At 44.2% G+C, this 16,428-nt stretch overlaps 1 protein-coding gene across 3 annotated transcripts in view; it reads right to left on the bottom strand.

Annotated features, from left to right (window-relative positions):
• FGF12 (fibroblast growth factor 12) overlaps window positions 1–16,428 on the bottom strand; it is a 404,357-nt gene that overhangs the window by 117,714 nt on the left and 270,215 nt on the right. For all 3 annotated transcript variants that reach the window (XM_060767257.2, XM_060767256.2, XM_060767254.2), the window contains one exon: window positions 6,557–6,667. In XM_060767257.2, the coding sequence (XP_060623240.1) occupies window positions 6,557–6,667 (111 nt within the window). The remainder of the gene's footprint in view (window positions 1–6,556; window positions 6,668–16,428) is intronic.

Here is a 16,428-nt window from a genome sequence, read left to right as displayed (position 1 = left end):
AGCTGGGCATGTTTAGCCTGAAGAAGAGAAGGCTGAGAAGAGACATGATAGTCATGAATAAATATGTGAGAGGAAGCCACAGGGAGGAGGAGGGAGCAAGCTTGTTTTCTGCTTCCCTGGAGACTAGGACGCAAGGGAACAATGGCTTCAAACTACAAGAGAGGAGATTCCATCTGAACATGAGGAAGAACTTCCTGACTGTGAGAGCCGTTCAGCAGTCGAACTCTCTGCCCCGGAGTGTGGTGGAGGCTCCTTCTTTGAAAGCTTTGAAACAGAAGCTGGATGGCCATCTGTCAGGGGTGCTTTGAATGCAATATTCCTGCTTCTTGGCAGAATGGGGTTGGACTGGATGGCCCATGAGGTCTCTTCCAACTCTAGGATTCTAGGATTCTATGATAAGAGAAGTGGAAGGGAGGGCCAGGCTTAAATATTGTAAAGGAGGCTGGAAATATCAACCTTCTTTAAGCCTCCTATACTCGTACTTAGTTATGTATACAATTCAGATTGCTTACTCTGTTGTATATGTGTGTATTGGTATGCTGTTTTCCTTAACTCTATGTTGTGGGAAGGACTACAGGCCACGTGATCGGAACTGGGACTATTCAGGACTCAGACTCCATTTTAGAAAATGTATGCTTTTAGAAGTCATTCGAAACTGGGACTATTCAGGACTCAGACTCCATTTTAGAAACAGTATGCTTTTAGAAGTCATTCGAAACTGGGACTATTCAGGACTCAGACTCCATTTTAGAAACAGTTTGCTTGTAGAAGTCATTCGAAACTGGGACTATTCAGGACTCAGACTCCATTTTAGAAACAGTATGCTTTTAGAAGTCATTCAAAACTGGGACTATTCAGGATTCAGATTCCATTTTAGAAACAGTATGCTTTTAGAAGTCATTCAAAACTGGGACTATTCAGGACTCAGACTCCATTTTAGAAACAGTTTGCTTTTAGAAGTGATTAGAAACTGGGACTATTCAGGATTCAGATTCCATTTTAGAAACAGTATGCTTTTAGAAGTCATTCGAAACTGGGACTATTCAGGACTCAGACTCCATTTTAGAAACAGTTTGCTTTTAGAAGTCATTCAAAACTGAATGCTTTAGACCAGTGGTTCTCAATCTGTGGGTCTCCAGATGTTTTGGCCTTCAACTCCCAGAAATTGTAACAGCTGGTAAACTGGTTGGGATTTCTGGGAGTTATAGGTCAAAACACCTGGGGATCCACAGGTTGAGAACCACTGCTTTAGAGACTCTATTAGACTCACAGACCAGAGAGGTGCTTTGAACTATAGACTGTTGAGGCTAAGAAAGATGCCCTGTGTTACCTGCACAGAGAAACTATTTCAAATCCTATTTGTAACTGGATTGATAAGCAATCTACCTGTACGCTGAATACATTAAGTTTGTGAGTAAACCAACAATGTTATTTTAAGGAAGACTACTTTATTTTTGGTCTCTTGAGAACATTATTTAAACCAAGGTATTTTAAAGGAAGCGAGTATCATGTTCTGCTGTTGTTGGTGGTTGGTGGTGGTAGGCCTAGCAGTTGGTGATGGAAGGGTTAATATAAGTCTTAGTTCTAAAGGATTGAGTAATCTCTAAGTAAGAGTTCATGGGTGAAAGCCATTAAGGGTGGAGGTATGTAAGAGATGGGTTGCAGCTGGGTGTTTCTGGATATAAGAAACTAGCCTTGGAACTGATCGTCGTGAGAAACGTATTTGTCCTATTTTGGTGGTAGATGCTGCTGGTTTTCCCCCAGGTTTGTGGATTTTCAGTATCCTGACCTGTCTCTTGCACCCTTGGAACCTTGAATCTTTGGACTGGCTTTGGACTACGGTATAGACTCTTGATCCCTGGACTTTGCTCATTGAATTCTTGGCATTTGACTACTGGACTGGACCTTTTGACTACGGTGTTATCTTGAACCTGCAACAGCGTTTGCTGTCAGTTTAGTTTTATATTCTGTGGCTGAATGCTATCTTTATGTTTTGTACTATTAAAACAGCCAGAAAGTAAGGTGCTGTTTTAATCAAATCACTTAACACAAACTGGGAGTTTGTTTGGTTAATCTCTGCCTGAATGAGGCAGAGCCCTGGCAATGTCATCCTGGCAAACAGCGAGGATGTTTTTGTGCAAATGAAAAGAACATTTCTGAAACTCGGCTGTTTCTTTTTGCATTGGCATATCTCTGTTCCTAACAGTTCAAAGAGCTATCTAGGGGCCTGTCCAGACTGTACCTTTATCCCAGGAGCTTCCACAGCAAACATTAGGGCGGCCAGATGCCGTTCCCTGTAAACCCAGAAGCAATCAAAAAGGCAAAACAAAAAACAAAAACACAAGATTTCCAGGTCCAGGAAAATTTCGGTTTTGAGACAAATATCCGAATCTTTACATATCTCTGCAATTGGAAATCATGGGATTTTTTTTTTTATCTGGGTTTGTTCCTAGATTTTAGATGCTTATTCCTGATTGGTTGGTTCCTAAAAAGAAGGTGACACTTGAGTAGGAGGCAAAACCTTTTTGTGCCATAAACTTTATGAAATGTGTGGGGAGCACAGTTTCTCTGGCCTGCACATAGAATCAAACTTTTGTGGTGATCCACATAACTGAATCTCCGCATATACACATCTCACAGAGAGTGCTCACTAATGCTTCCTCTTCATCTTGGAAAGAAGTGACAAGTGGAGTGCCGCAGGGTTCCGTCCTGGGCCCGGTCCTGTTCAACATCTTTATTAACGACTTAGATGAAGGGCTAGAAGGCAGGATCATCACGTTTGCAGACGACACCAAATTGGGAGGGAGAGCCAATAGTCCAGAGGACAGGAGCAGAATTCAAAACGATCTTGACAGATTAGAGAGATGATGGGCCAAAACTAACAAAATGAAGTTCAATGTGGACAAATGCAAGATACTCCACTTTGGCAGAAAAAATGAAATGCAAAGATACAGAATGGGTGACGCCTGGCTCGAGAGCAGTACGTGTGAAAAAGATCTTGGAGTCCTCGTGGACAACAAGTTAAACATGAGTCAACAATGTGATGTGGCGGCAAAAAAAGCCAATGGGATTTTGGCCTGCATCAATAGGAGCATAGTGTCTAGATCTAAGGAAGTAATGCTACCCCTCTATTCTGCTTTGGTTAGACCACATCTGGAATATTGTGTCCAATTCTGGGCACCACAATTCAAGAGAGATATTGACAAGCTGGAATGTGTCCAGAGGAGGGCGACTAAAATGATCAAGGGTCTGGAGAACAAGCCCTATGAGGAGCGGCTTAGTGAACTGGGCATGTTTAGCCTGAAGAAGAGAAGGCTGAGAGGAGATATGATAGCCATGTATAAATATGTGAGAGGAAGCCACAGGGAGGAGGAGGGAGCAAGCTTGTTTTCTGCTTCCTTGGAGACTAGGACGCGATGGAACAATGGCTTCAAACTACAAGAGAGGAGATTCCATCTGAACATGAGGAAGAACTTCCTGACTGTGAGAGCCGTTCAGCAGTGGAACTCTCTGCCCCGGAGTGTGGTGGAGGCTCCTTTTTTGGAAGCTTTTAAGCAGAGGCTGGATGGCCATTTGTCAGGGGTGATTTGAATGCAATATTCCTGCTTCTTGGCAGAATGGGGTTGGACTGGATGGCCCATGAGGTCTCTTCCAACTCTTTGATTCTATGATTCTATGATTCATGGTTTTGTTTTTCTTAAAATCTGCTAGTTTCTAGCAGAAATAATAATAATAATAATAATAATAATAATAATAATAATAATAATAGCATTATTGTGGGAGTGTATAATAACATTATTGTGGGAATTGTGGGAGTTGTAGACCAAAACACCTGGAGGGCCAAAGTTTGCCCATGCCTGGTGTAGATGCAACCATGGAGGTCTCTGACACTGTGTGGATGGGAAAGGAAATATGGATGCGCACTTTCCCTTTTAGGACTTGCAAGCAGATGGAAATGCTGAAAGCCCACAGTCCTGGAGGAGCAGGCTTGCAGCAATTGCAAACTGCTGGAAGACCAAATGCAATACCTTGAGACGTGTCTTTCTGCAATGGGAGGGCGAAATGCCTTGAAATGAGGCTGGATGGCCATCTTTCGGGGGCTCTTTAGCACTGCCTTCCTCCGAGGTCTGTCTAAGTCCAAGATCTTACGATTCTACACAACGATCCATAGGCAGCACCCATTTCAGCCTCCTGCCCAAATATTACCAAGATCTCTTTTGCATCTCATTGCTCCTCCAGGCATATTTTAAGCCTAAGCCTCCCGAAAGGAGTGGCATTAAAATATGCGCCGGGTTGATGCTTAATTTCCAAAAACCCAGTCAAATATTAGCCATTCCCGCTTATTTAAATAGCAGCCTTTTCATTAGCAGTCCGGGGCTGCGTGGGAAAAGACGGCCACGGATGTTTGCCTTCCCGGATTCAATCCAGAAGATGTGGCTGTGCATTTCCTCCTTCATTGACTCCATTTAGCCGCAGCAGAAGCAAATTGCCCATCCAGACTATTCCTTCAAGTCAACTGGAATTGGCTTGGGAATGGACCACTTTGCAACAGAAGGAATACATCTATTACCGTTGTGCTGGTACGGCTGTACCAAGAGCCTCACCTTTATTTTCTTTCTGTTATCTGTTTGCAGTCATAGGGCAGGCCACCTGTCTAGTAGAATATAGACTGACTTCAGAATCTTCTTTTCTGGAGGTCTGCAAGTCTGGATAGCCATCTGTTCATAGAATCATAGAATCCTAGAGTTGGAAGAGACCTCATGGGCCATCCAGTCCAACCCCATTCTGCCAAACAGGAAAACTGTATTCAAATCACCCCTGACAGATGGCCATCCAGCCTCTGTTTAAAAGCCTCCAAAGAAGGAGCCTCCACCACGCTCCGGGGCAGAGAGTTCCACTGCTGAACAGCTCTCACAGTCAGGAAGTTCTTCCTCATGTTCAGGAGGAATCTCCTTTCTTGTAGGTTGAAGCCATTGCTCCATTGTGTCCTAGTCTCCAGGGAAGCAGAAAACAAGCTTGCTCCCTCCTCCCTAGGACTTCTCCTCATATATTTATACATGGCCCTCATCATGTCTCATCTCAGCCTTCTCTTCTTCAGGCTAAACATGTCCAGCTCTTTCAGCCGTTCCTCATAGGGCTTGTTCTCCAGACCCTTGATCATTTTAGTCACCCTCCTCTGGACACATTCCAGCTTGTCAACATCTCCCTTCAATTGTGGTGCCCAGAATTGGACACAATGTGATTCCAGGTGTGGTCTGACCAAGGCAGAAGAGAGCATGGGGAGCATGACTTCCCTGGATCTAGACACTGTGCTCCTATTGATGCAGGACAAAATCCCATTGGCTTTTTTGCCGCAGCATCACATTTTTGGCTCATGTTTAACTTGTTGTCCATGAGGACTCAAAGATCTGGGTGTTGTAGGTTTTTTCGGGCTAGATGGCCATGTTCTAGAGACATTCTCTCCTGATGTTTCACCTGCATCTATGGCAAGCATCCTCACTACTAGGTGTGAATGTTTCAACTGACCACCTTGATTAGAATGTAATTGAAGTCCACAAGCATGTAGACAATTTCAACAGAAAGGAGGAAAATGAACAAAATCTGGCTACCAGTATTAAAAAAAAACTCTAAAATTACAACAGCAAAACAACAGAGAGGAAACAAACAAGGACATCTAATCACCTCTCAACAAAAGTTTGCTAGAGGCACTGTCAGGCCATTATATGCTAATCAAGGTGATCAGTTGAAACATTCACACCTAGCTCCAGCAGACAAGAGTCCTTTGTCCCACCCTGGTCATTCCACAGATATATAAACCCTTTTTCCTAGTTTCAACAGACCTCACTACCTCTGAGGATGCTTGCCATAGATGCAGGTGGAACGTCAGGAGAGAATGCCTCTAGAACATGGCCATATAGCCCAAAAAACCTACAACAACCCAGTGATTCCGGCCATGAAAGCCTTCGACAATACATTAACTCAAAGATCTTTTTCACATGTACTGTTGGGAGTGCTTGGATTGTGTTTGCCTTTATGGCAGAAGGGGGTTGGACTGGATGGCCTTTGGGAGCCTCTTCCAACTACATGGCTCTATATTCCATCTTTGGAGGTGTTTAAGCATAGCAGAGACTGGACGACCTTTGCCAGGGGTGCTTGGATTGCACAATCCAGTATGGCGGTAGGCAACTAGACTAGATGGCCTTTGGAGGTCCCTTCCAACCCTATGATCCTATACTTCTATGGCCACTGAATCCCATTTGGAAGGAGGTAAGTTTTATACTCCTCACCACCCCAGAGAGAGGCAGCCCTGTTTCTGGGGCGAGAGAATAAAATCAAACGTGAAAGATTTATTGAAACGGTGGAAAGGTTGACAGGTGAACCTGATGCAAGAAATACCTGGCAGGGCTGTGATTTGGCACTTCCCATGCACACACATGCACACACACACAAACTCAAAGCAAAACCACCGCCTGCATGTGCCATAGGGACACGAAACAAGCAAGGCACGTGATTCATAACCAGGATGCAAAAGGAAATACAGGTGGAGGGAACTCACTGTAGTCACTGTTTTCGTCCTTGGTCCCATCAATCGTCCCGTCGGGGTGCATCTGCAGGAAGAACTCCTGCTGGCTGAATAACCTTGTCACGATTCCTTTCAGCTGGGGTTCTGCAAGCGAGGAAGGAAGGAAAGAAAAAGGAAAGCTATGATCACTCTCTGCCTTTGTAGCAGGTGGCTTCACAACATTTCACAGGTGGAAATCAGAACAAGTGCAGACAAGATTGCCACCTGCACTGGAGGATTAAGGCAGTTCGACACCACTTTTAACTGTGGAATCAAGGGGAGTTGTAGTCCTATATGGGGTTTCCCCCTTCCCTGCCAAACATAACATAACAACAACAGCCACAACAACAACGTGGCCCTTAGACCTGGGAAAATGGGAGTCATAGTCCAACTTTTGTCTCCTTGTGGAGAGACAAAGCAGGGTATAAATAAACATAAGAACAACCACCATCACCACCACAACAACAATGTGGCCCTTAGACCTGGGTAAATGGGAGACATAGTCCAACTTGAGTCTCCTTGTGGAGAGGAAGGCAGGGTATAAACATAACAACAACAACAACAACAACTTGGTCTTTAGTTCTGGGTAAATGGGAGTCATAGTCCTTGTGGAGAGAAAAAGCAGGGCATAAATAAAAACAAAATAACAACAACAACAGCAACAACAATGTGGCCCTTAGACCTGGGTAAATGGGAAATATAGTCCAACTTGAGACTCCTTGTGGAGAGGAACGGCAAGGTATAAACCTAACAACAACAACAACAATGTGGCCTTTAGTCTTGGGTAAGTGGGAGACATAGACCAACTTGAGTCTCCTTGTGGAGAAGAAAGGCAGGGTATAAACATAACAACAGTAACAACAACAACAACAAAAACAACAACAACTTGGTCCTTAGTTCTGGGTAAATGGAAGTCATCATCCAACTTGAGTCTCCTTGTGGAGAGAAAAAGCAGGGTGTAAATAAACATAACAACAACAACAATGTGGCCCTTAGACCTGGCTAAGTGGGCGACACAGTCCAACGAGTCTCATTGTGGAGAGGAAAGGCAGGGTATAAACCTAACAACAACAACATCAATAACAACTACAATGTGGCCATTAGTCCTGCGTAAATGGGAGACATAGTCCAACTTGAGTCTCCTTGTGGAGAGGAAAGGCAGGGCATAAACATAACAACAATAACATAATCATCATCATCAACAACTTGGCCCTTAATCCTGGGTAAATGGGAGTCATAGTCTAACTTGAGTCTCCTTGTGGAAAGAAAAAGCAGGGTATAAATAAATATAACAACAACAACAACAACAACAACAACAACAACGTGGTCCTTAGACCTGAGTAAATGGGAGACATAGTCCAACTTGAGTCTCCTTGTGGAGAGGAAGGCAGGGTATAAACATAACAATAACAACAACAACAACAACAACTTGGCCTTTAGTTCTAGGTAAATGGGAGTCATAGTCCTTGTGGAGAGAAAAAGCAGGGCATAAATAAAAACAACAACAACAACAATGTGGCCCTTAGACCTGGGTAAATGGAAAATATAGTCCAACTTGAGACTCCTTGTGGAGAGGAACGGCAGGGTATAAACCTAACAACAACAATAACAACAATGTGACCCTTAGTCTTGGGTAAATGGGAGACATAGACCAATTTGAGTCTCCTTGTGGAGAAGAAAGGCAGGGTATAAACATAACGACAGTAACAACAACAACAACAACAACAACAAAAACAACAACAACTTGGTCCTTAGTTCTGGGTAAATGGAAGTCATCATCCAACTTGAGTCTCCTTGTGGAGAGAAAAAGCTGGATGTAAATAAACATAACAACAACAACAATATGGCCCTTAGACCTGGGTAAGTGGGAGACATAGTCCAACTTGAGTCTCCTTGTGGAGAGGAAAGGCAGGGTATAAACATAACAACAATAACATCATCATCATCATCATCAACAACAACAACATCAACAACTTGGCCCTTAATCCTGGGTAAATGGGAGTCATAGTCTAACTTGAGTATTCTTGTGGAAAGAAAAAGCAGAGTATAAATAAATATAACAACAACAACAACAACAACAACAACAACAACGTGGCCCTTAGACCTGAGTAAATGGGAGACATAGTCCAACTTGAGTCTCCTTGTGGAGAGAAAAGGCAGGGTATAAACATAACAGCCACAACAACAGCAACAACAACAACTTGGCCCTTAATCCTGAGCAAATGGGAGTCATTGTCCAACTTGGAGTCTCCTTATGGAGTGAAAAAGCTGGGTAACAATAAGTGTAACCACAACAACAACGACATGGCCCTTAGACCTGGATAAATGGGAGACACAGTCCAACTTGAGTCTCTTTGTGTAGAGGAAAGGCAGAGCATAAACATAACAACAATAACATAATAATCATCAACAACAACAACTTGGCCCTTAATCCTGGGTAAATGGGAGTCATAGTCTAACTTGAGTCTCCTTGTGGAAAGAAAAAGCAGGGTATAAATAAATATAACAACAACAACAACAACAACAACAACAACAACAACAACAACAACGTGGCCCTTAGACCTAAGTAAATGGGAGACATAGTCCAACTTGAGTCTCCTTGTGGAGAGAAAAGGCAGGGTATAAACATAACAGCCACAACAACAGCAACAACAACAACAACTTGGCCCTTAATCCTGAGCAAATGGGAGTCATTGTCCAACTTGGAGTCTCCTTATGGAGTGAAAAAGCTGGGTAACAATAAGTGTAACCACAACAACAACGACATGGCCCTTAGACCTGGATAAATGGGAGACACAGTCCAACTTGAGAGGAAAGGCAGGGTATAAACATAACAGCAATAACATCATCATCATCATATTCATCATCATCAACAGCAACAACAACTTGGCCCTTAATCCTGGGTAAATGGGAGACATAGTCCAACTTGAGTCTCCTTGTGGAGAAAGGAAAGGCAGGGTATAAACATAACAACAATAACATCATCATAATCAACAACAACAACAACAACTTGGCCCTTCGTCCTGGGCAAATGGACATCATCATCCAACTTGAGTCTCCTTGTGGAGATAAAAAGCAGGGTATAAATAAACACAACAACAACAACAACTTGGCCCTTAGTCCTGGATAAATGGAATCAAAAGGTGCATCTACTCAGGAGAATGAATGCAGCTTGACACCACTTTGATTGCTATGGCTCAACGCAATGGAATCCTAGGAGTTGCAGTTTCACAATGTCTTGAGTCTTCTTTGCCAAAGAGTGCCTCTCCAAACTACAACTCTCAGGATCCCATAGCATCGAGCATTACGTTTAAGTGGGACCAGACTGGATTAATTCTGCAGAGGGAGAGGCTGCAGTGGTTTGCTGATTCCTAAACCAACTGGGAAGGACAAAATTCTCTCAGCTCCTGAAGTCGAACATTACCCCCCCCCCCCCAAATAAGAGATAGTAATTTATAGTTTTGCTAAGGACAAGGATGCCAGGATGGATAATCAGGGTTAAGCCTTGGTCAGTTTGGTGTGTATCATTTAATCAAGGCTTTATACCCTATTTTCATATGTTTACACCAGAAAGTAACCAATTTATTACTGAAAATCATGCCACAAAAGTATTTGAATTTTTCCATCTGAGGCACACCTGGGATCCTGATGATCCCCCATCTCACAAACAAGGGACTCTCTTTCCCCCTCATGAACTTTTCCCTTTATGGACTATGGACTTATGATATATTTTCATGATTTTCCTTCTGGCTGAGGTTTCCTCCTTGACCTTTTCCTCCCCTTTCCCTATGATGAAATCCCACCAGGAAGTGCCTCCGATACTGAAAGGGTGCCGAGCCTAAATCAATCACAAAGAACTCTTATCAACAAATCTTTGCATGGACAGAAACAAAGGCGACATCCTTGCCCTCGGAGTTTCACCCAGCAAGGAGGTCGCCCCTTGGCAGACTTTGATTACTTTTCTAATTGGAGATGGGGGGCACCTTCGAAAAGCATCCCCCTTTCCGCCCTGTTGCCCCACTCAATCATTCATCAAAAACTTCACCCAGTATTGCCCCTTTTGTCCTTCTGTTTTGCCGCCACAGAAAGCCCAGATTTTCCTGTTTGTATTCAATTATCACCATTCATGAATCAACAGAACTGCTTGATTAGAAGGCCCTTCCTGGCATTTCCTTACTTCATAATCCACTCAAGTATACATTGTTTTTCCCTCGTCCCGCCTCCCTCCCTCCTGATTCGTCGAGACGCCAGAGCGGAAGAAGCTTTTTCATTGGCCCTGACACACTGCAGCGGCTCCCTGATTAGTCCAGGTGCGCCGGGGGCGGACGAGCCCCCTCCCAGCTGTTGGCACGTTAGCCAATCACGATGAAGACCGGCTGGGGGGCGGACGTGGGAGATTTGAACCATACAACTCTGTATTTCTATAAAAATAGCATTTATTTCTGTAACCACATGCTCTGCTTGGCGAATGATTGCTGCATTGCATCCTTTTCAGCTGAATCGCAAATAAAACATCTCGGTGGCGCTTCCTTCAACTTGGTGAGACCTTTTATTGGGAAAAATCAGGGATTGGGTGCTTCTCTCTGTCTCGCCAGGATAACTAACTCTTTAAAGAGTCTGATTGGTCTCTGCCTCCTGGCAAAGACCCCTAAATTCAAGCTCTATAACACTCCTAGAATTAATAGAATGCAAACTGGTGCATTTCGAAGTCCAGTCTGCAGCAAATGGAGATAGCCGAGGAAGGAGGAGAAAGGAGAGAGAAACCAGGATGTTTTAACAGCAGCGAGAAAAGTGGATGAATTACGATGCTCCCTGCAAATCACAGGGTGCATCTACACTGCAGAATAAATGTGGTTTTACACCCAGGCTCAATGCTATGGAATCCTGGGAGTTGCAGTTTGGGGAGGCACCTCCATTATTTGGCAGACCTTGCAAAACTACATCTCCCAGGATTTCAGAGTATCGAAGCATGGCAGATAAAGTGATGCCAAACTGTGTCAATTCTGCAGTGCAGACGCTGCCTGAGAGAGGCAGAAGGAAGGGTGGATTGCGGGGAGTGTGCCTCTTCCCAGTTCCAAAGCTGCTGGCTATTAGCATTTTCATCCACTTGCAAATATGAAGAAGAAAGGAGGAATCCCCAAAGCTTCCACATATATTTGCATTTTAAAAGCCATACTTGAATTGCTTTGGCCCCGACTAATGCAGAAATAATTGGAGAGGGAAAGGGGGGGGGGGGGCGTGCAAAGGTATCATTATGCCAAATGGGTCTCCAGCTCCGGTTCTCTTTCCAGCATTTCTCCCATTCCTTTGCACACACGGAGCCAAACATTTGTTAATAGTTCTCCAAAAGTATAGAGAGAACCAAAACAATACAAGAGAATAGGTTTTCATAATAGATCAGACTAAGACCCCACCTATATTGCTATATAATGCAGTTTAATTGCACTGAACTGCATTACATGGCTGCGTAGACTCATACGAGGGTTGAATGAAAAGTAATGCCTCCACCTTCGTTACTTGGGTTTGGATGGGAGTATTTTAATAAATCAAATGCAGAAATAATCCTTAGAGTGTGCTCTTTAACTACCACTATTCACTTTTCGACATAATCACCAGACAATTGGATACATTTCTGATGTACAAGTTTTCTGACACTGTCATGGAAGACGTCAACACTGTTTCCGCAACCAGCGTCTCACAGTTCTCTCATCCTGGGTATTCATCATGAAGTCATGATGCAGAAGCGGGAACTCTCCGCTGCATGTCAGACCAACTGGAAGGTGGGGGCCTACGCTGCCCTCAATGACAACTATGCCCAGAACATTCCGATAGCCAAGCAAAGCAATAATGTGACCCACACATTTTTGTGAAATGCCAATTATGCTTCAAATTTCTCTTTGAGTTATACAACTATCATCCTGAATCAATCTGTCAACCTTTTGCTTGTGCAACTCGGTGGTTGCTGTCACAGGACATCCAACTCTTTGTCACACAGATCAGATGTTCCCACCTCACCATCTTTAAACTTACTCAGTCATCTATGCACAGGACTCAGCAAGTCAGATGTTCCCACCTCAACATCTTTAAGCTTACTCGCCCAACAACACACAGTACTCACATCCACACAATCACCATAAACAGCTTGCATTCTTTGATTAATCTCTTTTGGGGTGACACCTTCTGCTGTTAAGAATTTAATGACTGCATGTTACTTAAGTCACATTGACCAACCATCAAAGTATGAGTTCCATACTTTGCACTTTAACAACACAACCGATCCATGCTAAGGCTTCCTGCCAAAATGGAACTGTAGAGGAGAGTCTACTGAACAAGCCAGTACCTGCAGCATACGAAGCTTAAGTCGCATTGACCGACCATCTGCGCAGGGTTCCATACTTTACACTTTAACAACACAACCGTACAATGCATTAAAGCCTTGGCAGAGCGTGCAAAAAGAATCTTCGAACCCCACCTCCTCCAAGATGAACTGAACCACCTCAACTGGGCTCTCCAGGCCAATGGAGACTCCACCTCAGACATCAGAAGAGCTGCAAGACCAAGAACAAGCCACGAGAGTCAAGATGAAGATCCACCCAGAGGAAAAGTGTTCCTGCCATACATCAAGGGAACCACTGACCACAGAGGGAAACTGATGAGGAAACACAACATACAAACCATCTACAAACCCACCAAGAAAATCCAACAAATGGTACGTTCAGCAAAGGACAAGAGGGATCCTCTCACTTCTGCAGGAGTCTACCGGATACCATGCAGCTGTGGACAAGTCTACATAGGGACCACCAAACGCAGCGCCCAAACACAAATCAAGGAACATGGAAGGCACTGCAGACTACTCCAACCAGAGAAGTCAGCCATAGCAGAGCACCTGATGAACCAACCTGGACACAGCATTTTATTTGAGAACACAGAAATGCTGGACCACACCAACAACCACCATGTCAGACTACACAGAGAAGCCACTGAAATCCACAATTTCAACAGAAAGGAGGAGACCATGAAAATGAACAAAATCTGGCTACCAGTATTAAAAAACTCTAAAATTGCAACTGCAAAACAGCAGAGAGGAAACAACCAGGCACATCTTAACACCTCTCAACAGAACATTTTCCCAGGCTCAGCCAGGCCTTCAAATGCTAATGAAGGTGGTCAGCTGAAACATTCTCACCTAGCTTCAGCAGAGAAGAGCTCTTTGCCCCACCCCAGTCATTCCACAGACATATAAACCCATTTTCCTATTTCCAACAGACCTCACTACCTCTGAGGATGCTTGCCATAGATGCAGGCGAAACGTCAGAAGAAATGCCTCTAGAACATGGCCCTATAGCCCGAAAAAACCTACAAGAACCTAATACAATGCTAAGGCTTCCTGCCAAAATGGAACTGTAGAGGAGAGTCTCATGAACAAGCCAGTACCTACCACATACCAGTACTGCCATCTGTTGAGGAGTTATGAAGGTGGAGGCATTACTTTTTCTGCTAAGGCTTCCCACCAAAATGGAACTGTAGAGGAGAGTCTACTAAACAAGCCAGTTCCTTCCACATACCAGTACTGCGTTCTATTGAGGAGTTACGAAAGTGGAGGCATTACTTTTCATTCAACCCTCGTGTAATCCAGTTCAATGCAGTTAATCTGCATTCTGAAACTGAATGATATGGTAATATGGATGCAACGAATGCAACTAAACCTAAAACAAACATATACTGGACACACAAGTACTAAAGCTATTCTACAAACCTCACCCTCATTGTCCACTGATAGTTTCTGTATACAACACAAAATGGGAAGACACATTTCTATTCCTCTGGGCCACATTTTGCCCATTGCTGGCTTATGAACACTCGTGACTAATGCCTCCAATGATGTGCAAGGGATTTTTGTGGCAGCCACAACACGGATGGCAACGGCATTGGCGGCATCGGTGCTATCGCCCAACACAGACGCCTGAGTCGCTCCATGCTGCGCTCACATGTTTGGCCAACTCCTCGGCTGCAAACTGAGTCACCATCACCATAGCAAACTATCACTTGTGTACTGCGCATGAAGCATCTCAGTGTGCTGATGGATGTTGATGCCTCTGTTGTACCCAAATGGGAAATGAGTGTCCCCCCAAATCTGCCATTCTTTCACTTCGCTTGTGTCGTGCCAAACGTTTCATTCGGGACCAAAACCAGACTTAGGAGGCATCTACACAAAAGTGTTAATGTACTTCGGCACCACTTTAAACAGCCATGGCTCAATGCTATAGAGTCCTGGGAGTTGTATTTTTCAATAGCCTATAAGGAAAGATGAGCAAAGGAAGAGAGATGCTTTGGAACTATGGTGCTGGAGGAAACTTCTGAGAGAGTCTTGAATTGCGAGAAGATCCAACCAGTCCATCCTCCAGGAAAGAAAGCCTGGCTGCTCACTGGAGGGAAAGATAGTAGAGACCAAGATGAAGTCCTTTGGCCACATCATGAGAAGACAGGAAAGCTTAGAGAAGAGAATAACGCTGGGGAAAATGGAAGGACAAAGGAAGAGGGGCAAGATGGATGGATGGTATCCTTGAAGAGACTGGTTTGACCCTGAAGGAGCTGGGGGTGGCCACGGCCAACAGGGAACTCTGGTCTGGGATGGTCCAGGAGGTCACAAAGAGTTGGAAGTGACTGAATGAATAGACAACAACAACAACAGGAATAGGACCACATCTGGAATATACTCAGGCGCAGTTGGCGGGGACGAGGGACAGGGCCTTCTCGGTGGTGGCCCCTCGGCTGTGGAACGCCCTACCCACAGACATCAGATCAGCCCCCTCATTAATGGCATTTCGGAAGAAAGTGAAAACTTGGTTATTTGAACAGGCGTTTGAATAGGCAGTGCAATGAATGACAATGAATCATAGGAATCGGAACAATGGATGATGAGCTTAGATTATGATTTTAGTTATGAGACGCTAGTGAGCTGGTTATTGATGTTTATTGATGGTTATTGATGTTATTTGCTTAGTGTATTATTGTGTTAATTGTCTTTTAAATGGCTGTATGGTGTTTGCATTGAATTTTTGCCACTTCTTGTTGTTAACCGCTCTGAGTCGCCTAATTGGCTGAGAAGAGCGGTATACAAATAAAATAAATAAATATATAAATAAATATTGTTTCCAATTCTGGGTTCCCCAATTAAAGAGAGATATTGACAAGCTGGAATGTGTCCAGAGGAGGGCGACTAAAATGATCAAGGGTCTGGAGAACAAGCCCTATGAGGAGCGGCTTAAGGAGCTGGGCATGTTTATACTGAAGAAGAGAAGGATGAGAGGAGACTTGATGGCCATGGATCAAGATGTGAGGGGAATATGTCATAGAGAGGAGGGAGCAAGCTTGTTTTCCGCTTCCCTGGAGACTAGGACGCAGAACAATGGCTTCAAACTACAAGAAAGGAGATTCCACCTGAACATGACTGTGAGAGCCGTTCAGCAGTGGAACTCTCTGCCCCAGAGTGTGGTGGAGGCTCCTTCTTTGGAAGCTTTTAAACAGAGGCTGGATGGCCATCCGTCAGGGGTGCTTTGAATGCAATATTCCTGCTTCTTGGCAGAATGGGGTTGGACTGGATGATGGCCCAGGAGGTCTCTTCCAACTCTTTGATTCTATGCTGCCCTGGAGACTAGGACGCATAGCAATGGCTTCAAACTACAAGAAAGGAGATTCCACCTGAACATTAGGAAGAACTTCCTGACTGTGAGAGCCGTTCAGCAGTGGAACTCTCTGCCCCGGAGCGTGGTGGAGGCTCCTTCTTTGGAAGCTTTTAAACAGAGGCTGGATGGCCATCCGTCAGGGGTGCTTTGGATGCAATATTCCTACTTCTTGGCAGAATG

Source organism: Anolis sagrei, chromosome 3, assembly GCF_037176765.1.
Source record: "Anolis sagrei isolate rAnoSag1 chromosome 3, rAnoSag1.mat, whole genome shotgun sequence".
NCBI lineage: Eukaryota > Metazoa > Chordata > Lepidosauria > Squamata > Dactyloidae > Anolis > Anolis sagrei.
This window is presented reverse-complemented; position numbering and strand designations above follow the sequence as displayed.